The sequence below is a fragment of the Lactuca sativa genome, chromosome 6 (genome assembly GCF_002870075.4).
Source record: "Lactuca sativa cultivar Salinas chromosome 6, Lsat_Salinas_v11, whole genome shotgun sequence".
NCBI lineage: Eukaryota > Viridiplantae > Streptophyta > Magnoliopsida > Asterales > Asteraceae > Lactuca > Lactuca sativa.
The window spans coordinates 179396314-179406856 of record NC_056628.2 but is presented as its reverse complement, the minus strand read 5'-3'; the positions used below and the strand labels follow the sequence as shown (position 1 = coordinate 179406856).

Here is a 10543-nt window from a genome sequence, read left to right as displayed (position 1 = left end):
ATTGGATTTCTATGTGAGTCGTTATAATCATGCATGATAATGACTAGTTCATCTGTCTTTGCATTCTAATGAACACCGAAATTGATCTTAAGATTTTTTCACCCTAGACTGGCCGAGTCTAACTGTAGCGAACAACTTAGGTGTGGGGGAGTCACCCCCACATAGATCTATACACAAACTCTCGCTCTCCTTCCAGGAGACTTTGATTACAACTACAGACTACGACCGACACTTATTGGTGTCGCCCGTTATTACTCACTTAATCCAAATGAATTTGATTAACCTTGATTAATGACCTGATTTTAGTTTACTTGAAGATAAGGCAAGCCTCACAGATGAGGAGAAGAGGACTACTAGGCCCTACTAATTACGTATGTTATTTAAGGCTGTCGAGTATATGAAAGACGCGTTGGTCCATTTCGCATAAGATTTATGTGGACCTTACTAGTAATGCTAATGGGCCACTGAGGCCCTATAGCATGTAAAAGCTATTGAGGGTCCCTCAAGCATGTATTTGGGTCATAGAAGGCCCAAAAACATATATTATTATTGTTAGGCCCATAAGTCATGTTAATGGGTCACAAAGGCCCAATAAGCATGATTGGAATCTTTCGAGCCCAACAATTTGAATATTTACTTGTTTTAGGTATAGTATAATTGCCGGAAAGTCTGATTGAAAAATTATTAAATCGCAAAAGCACGGAGTTTGTCGATTGTTTTATAACGTTATTTAAATTTATGAAAATATATGTATATTTTTCATTCTAAATTCATAATTTATAATTTGGTATTTTTGACCGAATATCTTAATAATAAAATAACTGACTCAAAAATATTGGTTTGGCCTATTCAGCCCATCTTTAATAAAAATGACATTTTTAGTCCCTTTTTAAAAAAATGACATTTTAGTTCCTTAAACTATTTTTCTTGAAATTTTGGCCCAACACTTATTTAAATAATGTTTTCAGCCCAATGTTCACTTTTTGGCAGTTTCAGCCCCTTTAGTAAAAAGATTTTCATTTATAATCCAAACTTTTCACAACTTTTACAAATTTGACCCAAAATCCAAAGACTTTACATTTTTAATCTTTTTTGGCAAAAAGGGTCATTTTAACCCCTGAAATAGATTTATTTACTTTTCTACCCACTGTTTTGAGAAATTTACCATTTTAGCCCCTTAAAACCCATATTTTTCGCAATTTTGGGCCTATATGCCGAAAAGCCCAAAATTTTAGCCCAATAGGCTACAATTTACATTTTTAGTCCTTTGAAAAGCATAATGTTCATAAAAACTTCTATTTTAACTGTTTTGACCCTTTTGATCCTTGTAAAATCCGTAAATGACAACTTTTTCCCAACTTTTGTTAATTTGACAAAAATAGTCCAAAAATGAGTTTTATGTTGTAACATGCTTATTATAACCTTAGATGATAATTTTTATTAACTTGATAAGTGTAATGCATCCTAGATCACATATTTTTCCTCCTTGAACTATAGATCTCGAAATATCCTTTATTTTTGGCACATATTTACCATATAAACACAAGAAATCACACATAACATACAAATACGCATAGATCTACACATTTTACTTGTATTCTCCCCCATAAAGCATGTGAAAACCAAAAATAGATGGGTATGAACTCACCTTGCTTTGATGATCAAGGTTTTGAAGAAGATAAGAAGAAGACTTTTGGTCCTAGCAACACTTGATGTGGATCTCGAACTTGAGGTGATTCTAGGAGTATGATTACCAAAAATGTTTAAGAGAAGGGATATAATCATGAGAAAAGAGTTATGTAATCCTTGGATATGTATAACTTACCAAGAAGTGATGATATTCTCTTGAAATCCTCTTGATGTACATGCAAAATTTCGAGATTTTGGAGTGGGAAGGAGGAGAATACTTGAGGGAGTTTGGAAGAAGTTTGATGCTATGTGTGTGTGTTTTCCTTGTGCTCTCGGTCGAAGAAGAAAAAGAGAAGGGAAGAGAGAGGTGATGAAATGACTATCATGGATATATGTTGGATCTTTGCATGAAAATATGAGGTGTAATAAGGAGGTGGCACCTCCAAGGTCAACCCTCCCTAATTACATATTTTTCCTTTTTTTTGTTTTCTACTTGGACCGAGAGAGAGAGAAGGAAGAGAAAAGATTTGGGCCTTAGTGTTTGAGTATCGTAATGTGAAGCCCAAATTGATAGTTTTCGGCCCATTAGGCCTTTGGAGTGGGTTACGACCCAATCTTGCATGAAAGAATGGATTTTTGGCTCTTTAGGGCTTATTGGATTATTATGGCCCAATAAGGCCCATTAAGGTAAACTAATCCATTTTAGGCCCATTATGGCCCAAAAGGTTAAGTTTCATGAAAGTAGGTCCAATGAGAGCCCATTTAAGAGTTCTAAGCCCAAAATAGTCAAATTGGAAGTTTATTGGTCCATTAGGTCGAATAAGGAAATCCTAGTCCATGTTGGACTTAAACCGAGATTTCTAGGGTTTCCAACCTTTTGTTGACTATTTGAGTGTTTGTATAGAGTGTTTGATGGAATTTTTTTGTCATTGAATAAGCATCATACATGCTTTCAAGTTTTAGTTATAATGTTATCCTTGTTAAGTGTTTACAAAACATCAGAATTCCTAGTTGTGACAGATGTAGCTATATATTAATCAAAACATAGTGGAGATTTATGTGAGTTTTCTTGGACTTGGTGTCTAATCCCATAATTATAATTGGTATAAACTTGAATTGATAGTAGCACATTTCTTTTGGGTTGCCCTCAAACCTAGTAATTGAATATAATAAATTTTAGAGAGAGAGAGATAAAGAGAGAGAGACTGATTAATTGACTTATTATATAATTGATAAATTAATTAGAAATAAAAATAAATTATTTGTTAATATATTATGAGAATAATATATTATAAATAGTAATATTTAATTAATAATTAATCAAAAATTAATTAGAATTAATTTTGGGATGAATGAAATTAATTAAAAGTACAAGGGTTAAAGTGTAATTGTTCCATAGTTGAGCAAGAGGCATTTTAGATTCTTCCTAGAAGCTTTGGACGGTTTTTATAAGGTTTTAGAATTCTAGAATTATCCTTGGAGGATAATTAGGAAACTAGATAATTACAAATTCAAGATAATATTATTATTATTATATTGGTTTTGGGCTTATCTAGGTTTCCAAGCTGCACTATATAAGGACCACTATACCTCCAACTTTCGACCATGACTTCTATAGAAGGGTTAGGCCGAAATTCTTACCTCTCTCCTTTCTCTCCTTTCTTTCTTTCTTTCTTTCTTTTTTTTTTCTCTCTCTCTCTCTCTATCTCTCTCTCTCTTCAAGTTCATTGGATGCTAGGGTTTGGGTGTGAACCATTAGAGACACGACACTTGTGGTGCTAGCTTCCAAAATCAAAGAAGAAAAGATTCTTGATTGTTTACTACAACAATAAAAAATGTATGTAAATTCTATCTTGTTTGTCAAAATTCAAAAATACCTAGGGTTCATAGGTTTCTTGTTGTTCAATAGAATATTACTTCAATAGAGTTATGACATAGATCTTTAGGTTGCATATACCCTTAAGTGTTAACGATTTATCCGCGTTAATACATGTAAAACTCATAAGTGGTATCACAGCCTGGTTGTCTAACAATTGAATGTATATTGATTGAACCTGAAAAAATCAAAATTTTCTGTTACACTGATCTCAGGACGTGCACACAGATAAATTCGAAATTTTGTTTTTTGCCAGACTGTCCTCACGACGTGAGCACAGTGAATTTCAAATTTTCGGATTTTCCTGACTAATTTGATTTATATGGTTGTTATTTGGTAATTATCTCTTATTAAATCTGCCAAATCCGATATTTGGTCATATTAGATAATTAAATAAAACCCTAAATGTTATGAGATAATCTTAGACAAGATAATGATAAGATTAATTAATATTTTCCTTATAGCTCTTATTATTAATTTTATTAAAATATTTATTAAAACATAATTAATAAACCCATAAAATGGTTTAAATTTAATTAAATAAAAGTTTAATTTATCAAAAGATTAAACCTTGCAATTTTAAAATGTTTTAAAATACACCTTATATTATGTATAAGTTAAATATATATTATATGTATAAAAATATTCAGTCAAATCGGTAGTATGCCTTATTCACGAAACCATACTATAAAGAGGGTATAAGGAAGAGGCCTATAAAATAGCCATTGAATAGGTGTCCACTCTCACCCACCGCTCTCATGTGTGGTGGAGGGTCATTAGCCGAATGGATTTGATAGGACATAATATCACTAATAAGTATAATGACATAAAGTAACTAATCTATTTTTAAAATCTCACTCTTAGTTACTTTTAGGAAAAATGTGAAATGTATGCTAATCCATGAAAAGCACACCATACTTTATATGTCGTTAGTGGAGTGTGTGTGGTTAACCAAAACACTAATAAGGACTATAAAGTGATATAATGGACATGTCGAAAAATTATCGTTGTTGATGGAGCGTGTGTGGTTAACCGGTACATCAATGAGAGATGATAAATGACATCGAGGTTGTCAAGCAGGTTTGTATGGTTATTCACATCTCGTTTGTGATCCTTGGCATCCCTATCACAAAAGTGACAGCATAATCCAAGATTAAACATGTCATCGATTAGACTCAATGAATCTCAAAATATCTAAGAGTTTCATAAGATTGAAATTGGTAAAAATCTTACCTACCTAAGATAGATTTGAATTTGATTACGACACCCCTCTTCAAAGTTCGAATAGAAAATATGGATCATAGCCTTAATTTAAAATTTATGGGTTAATAATTAAGGATTAAAATCAACTAACTTGAATTCTCTTTTCTCCCATTATAGATGTTGAGTCAAGACAACGATGTTCTTCCTTATTCTTTTGGAAATGGTTTTCCTCTTTCTTCTGAAGATGATCTTCCACTTTCTAATCAAGGTGAAAATGTTCTCTTCTTCGAGAAATGGTGGAACTGGACTCCATGTTTCTTCAACTCTTCCACATCCTCCTCCAGTGACTCTCCCCACATCACATTTTCCTCAAATTGAAAGATACAAAACTACTCAAGCCCTATTGGCATGTAGACATCAAGATGACATTTTTGTATGTGCGTATGTTTTGGAAATGAAATCGTACATTAACAAATTGGATATAATGGGTGTTGTTTTCCCAAGGAAGCAAACCATTGATTTGATTATTCTTTCACTTCCTAAGTCATATGGTCAATTCATTGAGAACTTTCATATGAGGAATATTGACATGACCCTAACTAAAATAAATGATTTGTTAATATATTATGAGAATAATATATTAATTTGAAATAGTAATATTTAATTAATATATAATCATAAATTAATTGGAATTAATTTTGGGATTAAATTGAATTATAAAAGTGTAGGGGCTGTTTGGCAACTTATTGATAGTTGAGGAAAGAGGCTCTAGAACCTCCCTAGAATAGGTTGGATGAGAACTTCTAGGAAGGCCCTATAATTTTCGTCCAAGGGCTCTTGGATGAGGATTCTTGGGCTGCTTAGTCCTTAAGCTAAGGGATTAGGGTTTCCTCATAAAACCCTAGCTTTGGCTCTAAGCTGCCCTATCTATATAAAGAGCCTTACCCCTTCACATTTTCATCCACCTGAAACCCTAAAGGAATAACCAAAAATCCTCAAGCATCCTTCCCTCTCTCCTCTCTCATGCTCTTGCTAGTGTTGGGTGTAAACCATTAGAGACATGATATTTGTGGTGCTTGCTCTCTAAGCTTCAACAACACTAAGGATTTACATTGTTATTACTATATAACAATCAAGGTATGCTTTCTTAACCCTATATTAGTAATTTCAGAATTATACTAGTAGTATTAGGGTTTTCCATTGGATGTTTACGAGTTGTATGTTCAGTTAGCGAAAACATAGATCCAAGAATTAGGGTTGCATACACACATATTTTTTGTTTGTTATGCTTAAAACCCATCATATGGATGTGTGCATTTGAAACTATCTCCTTCCTAAATATAGATGTTGGAAGTTATGTGGATTTAATGTACTATGCAACATTTTACAAGAACACTTACAAGTATCCAATACGTGAGATGAATGGTTGCAAGATTTGGCTATCAACTGACTTTATACCGCCTTTAACACCATTTAGAGAACAATGCCAAGTAGACCTAAGGTGAATAGAAGAAACGATCCAAGTGAAAGGGGTGTAAGAAACACTGTGTCAAAGGTTGGTAATTTTTTTTTTTTGGTGTAGTGTGTGCAAGAAAGTAGGAAATAACAAAGTAACATGTCCTTAAGTTCAAAAGCCAACAACACTCAAGGTAAAGAAAAGGAACATAACAAATGGTAAAGATGGGGAAGGAACTAGTTGTAACATCCCAATTTGGCACGTATCACAATATTGTCCGCTTTGGGATCCCAACGCGAAAACTTCCCAGGGGGTCACCCATCCCTGAATTGCTCTTGCCCGGGCATGCTTAATTGCAGAGTCCTTTTGGGATTTGTTGCCCTCACGGCTTTTAAACGCGTCTTGTTAGGGAATGTTTCCTCACCTCTTATAAGGAATTCTTAGTTCTCCTTCCCAGCCGATATGGGATCAAGTGCAACCCACCTCCACCCCCATTATAAGGTTCGACGTCCTCGTCGAACACATTGACCCGTGCCCCAACTCTGATACCATTTGTAACATCTCCCTCTGGCACGTATCACAATATTGTCCGCTTTGGGGTCCTGGCTCGAAAACTTCCCAGGGGGTCACCCATCCCTAGATTGCTCTCACCCAAGCACGCTTAACTGCAGAGTTCTTATGGGATCTGCTTCCCTTAAGGCTTTAAAACAAGTTGTGTCAAGGAAGGTATCTACACCCCTTATAAGGAAATGTTTCATTCTCCTTCCAAGCCGATGTAGGATCAGGTGCAGACCACCTTGATCTGGCGACTCATCCTTTGTTCGTCATTGATCTGATTATTTTCAGTCTGGTTGTGTTTTACTTAACGACCCTCTTATACTTATTGAGGTAATCGATTGGATCAAGAAAGCAAAGAGGAAAGAGTTTACATTCAAGGTCGATTTCGAGAAGGCATTTGTTAGCCTTAGCTGGGAGTATTTAGACTCTGTGCTGCAACAAATGGAGTTTGGGACTAAATTCCAAAGGTGGATCCTAGTGTGCCTATCTTCTGCAAGAGTTTCAGTGCTCATAAATGGGTCTGCAACAACAGAATTTGGCAAGGAGCAAGGGGTTAGACAGGGGGACCCCCTATCTTCCCTTCTATTTATTATTGTAGCAGAGGGACTTCACTTGGCGATGGAAATGGCTAAAGAAAAGGGTCTATTTCAGGGCATTAAACTCCCTCGCGATGGTCCAGTTATATCACACCTCCAATGTGTAGATGATGTGATTTTTATGGGATCTTGGTCGATTGAGAATGCAAAGAACTTGATCAGAATCCTAAGATGCTTTGAGTTATCATCAGGACTCAAGATGAACATGTCGAAAAGCAAGATATTCCGTTTTGGGGTCCAAATTTGCGAATTGAATTTGGTGGCTCGAAGCTTCAACTGTTCTGTTGGTTCACTCCCTTTTATCTATCTTGGACCCCTAGTGGGGGCATCTATGGCAAGATCTACACATTGGAATCCAGTTGTAGAAAATTTTTTAGGCGAAGTTATCAAAGTGGAAAGCAAACACTTTGTCGTTTGGTGGCCGACTAACACTATGCAAATCTGTTTTAAGCAGTCTTGGTTCTTTCTATTTCTCTTTATTCAAGGATCCATCTAAAGTTATTGAGAGTCTTGAGAAAATTAGAATGAGATTCTTCTGGGAAGGAGATATGGCTTTGAAGAAGAAGGTATCGATTGCATGGGAAAAAGCCCTTGCACCTAAAGACAAAGGAGGTCCGGGGATTGGTAGTCTAAATGCACAAAATATAGCTTTAATGGGAAAGTGGTGGTGGAGATTTAAGAATTCAAACAATAGTATGTGGGCTGAGGTGATTAAGTCAATTTATGGTCCAGATGGTGGTTTCCTCGGACCCTTGGTTGCAAAGAGAAGGAGTGGGTGTTGGGGATCAATAGCTAACATCCCTAAAGACTTGGAAAAAGAAAACGTGCTCTTCCTAGAACATTTCAAGCTAGTACCCAATAATGGCAGTTCAACTGTATAGGGCTGGTCTCTAGATCCATCTGGGATTTACACTGTTTTCCTCTCTCAGGAGTTTTATAGATAGCTCAATCCTTCCGCAAAGTGGTGGCAAATGGGCTTGCAATCCTTTAGTCTCTGGAAACTTAATATTCTAGCCTGGCGGATATGCGCTGGGAAACTTCCAACCATGGCTAACTTATTTAAATTTGGTATCAGCCAATCTAGTGTATGCAGGTGCTATAACGATGCTCCAGAAATTGAAGATCATATTTTAGTGGAATGTCTAACCTCAAAAGGTGTTTGGCAACATGTAGGCAAATGGTGGCGGCTAGTAGACTGCACTTTCAACTCAGTCGGTGATCTTTTAAATTGCAAAGCAAATTTGCAAGGGCATCAGAGATTATCCATAATTCATGAAGCTATAATGTTGGTGTATGTATGGATCATATGGAATCACCGAAACCAAATAGTTCATACTCCAAGTACAGGTTCAAAAACCCATTCGGCGCTGGCTTTCGAAGTGAAATCTCTGGCTTAGTTATGGATCAATGCACGTAATCGGAAGGGACATACATTTTAACATTTAGTTGGCTGGAGTGGTGCTGTGACCCAATTCTAGAATGCTATTGCAGGTTTAAGTACTCATGTTCTTAGTTGTTTTTTTGTTTTGTGTTATCCACTGCATACTCTCTTATGGTCTTTTGTATTTTTAGCCTTTGGCTAGTCTTTTAGTTTTTTTTTTTTTTTTTTTTTTTTTTTTTTTTTTTTGTTAATGCCAGCTTGCCGTTCAAAAAAAAGCAATATAATATTTGTCATAAACCGTAGTTGAAGGGACTAGTGATACTAATTTACGTTACAAAATAATTTCGTCACTTAATTGTCGCCAAAGGATTTTTCTTCGCCAACATTATATAACACGGTTTAGAACTTTAGTTGTTATCACACACTTTGTGGTGCGGTCTACGGTTTATTCCATATTTTTAAAAGTAATTTTTCTAACATTAATCATATATATAACTGAATTTACTTATTATATAAATAATGGCTTTTGTATCATCACATTTTTTTATTACAGAAACATATATAAGAACATGAAAGAGTAACTAATAATTGAAGTGCAAGCATGATACAAAATAAATTTTGTAAAATAAAAACAAAATATAATTCAAATAAGATTCTGAATTCTTACACCAATTTCAAATAAACCCAAATCACAAGAACATACAATAACCTAGCAAAAATTAACATGAAAAAAAAACCTGCTGACAAAACTACGATCATGAAAGATCATATCTACAAAACTCAATATCAATTTAGATTCCAAAATATTCAACTTCAGCAACTATGTCACCACTACAAATTTCCCTTCATGAGCCACATTATACCATAAGTTCAATTTAATATACCCATGCATGATCAATAGATACATATCAATTCGATGGAACATGATAGTATCTGCCTCTACAAGTACACCTGTAGACAACAGGACATGATTCAGGCATGGAACACTTGAAACTTATCATCACTCTCCTACATGGAAAACATGGCCCACATGCATGTGAGCAATCTGGTATGCTTGATCCTGTAGGGTATAAATCCATTCCAAGTTCTACGTTTTTCCCTTCCTACAAAATATCATATACATGCATGTTATATGATTCTTTATAATCGGATATACAAACATTTATCACTCAAATAAGTGGAATTGATCAAACCTTGGGATGCTTATGATTTTGGGATTCACCATAACCACCTTTCACTTTGTAAGTAACTAAAACAAAAGGTAGAAAGACAACTAATTAGCGATGAAAATTCAAATGATAAAAGAAATGAATAGAAAAAACATAAAATGATCTATTTATTATGTATATATTTTGGATTTTTAACAAACGTTCAAAGACTAAACATATATAAAACCACTTGTTGCATATAAACGTTACTTGAATCGGAGTCTACAAGTTACAATATGTTATAAGAGCGTACATATAGATGAAATAAAAGAGGTATATATTACGGCTTTCTTTTTGAAGAATTATAAGGTACGTAAAGTGAAGCAAAATGGAACAGATAATAAAGCTTCTTTTCTTAACATTTAATACTGAAAAGAAAGTAAATGAAGATTTTGTGGCCTTACAATGATGAGGATGGAGGCTTTCACCAAGGTCAAGTGCCAAGAAAACTATACTGACAAGAAGCAATATGTGAGGATATATGTTCCTCATTTTGGAAACTTTTGAGCTTTCTTTAAGGCTTTTACAAAACAAGATTTTACAGAGAGATTTGAAGGGTCAAATGGTCAGAGAGAGATACGCACATAAAGATATGGAGGGTAGGAGAATAACCAAGTGAAATTAATAGTTGCGTAT

At 34.7% G+C, this 10543-nt stretch overlaps 2 protein-coding genes across 2 annotated transcripts; one reads left to right on the top strand and one right to left on the bottom strand.

The window, feature by feature from the left end:
- The first annotated feature begins 6842 nt into the window (after positions 1 to 6842).
- LOC111891438 (uncharacterized) lies at positions 6843 to 8983 on the top strand. The gene is made up of 4 exons (XM_023887493.1): positions 6843 to 6890; positions 7011 to 7601; positions 7696 to 8193; positions 8957 to 8983. Exons 1-4 carry the CDS (start codon positions 6843 to 6845, stop codon positions 8981 to 8983), a joined length of 1164 nt encoding a protein of 387 aa, XP_023743261.1.
- Positions 8984 to 9341: 358 nt separating this feature from the next.
- LOC111891419 (protein EPIDERMAL PATTERNING FACTOR 2) lies at positions 9342 to 10543 on the bottom strand. The gene is made up of 3 exons (XM_023887471.3): positions 10312 to 10543; positions 9893 to 9948; positions 9342 to 9802 (listed from the first exon to the last, which is right to left on the bottom strand). Exons 1-3 carry the CDS (start codon positions 10397 to 10399, stop codon positions 9608 to 9610), a joined length of 339 nt encoding a protein of 112 aa, XP_023743239.1. The 5' UTR covers positions 10400 to 10543; the 3' UTR covers positions 9342 to 9607.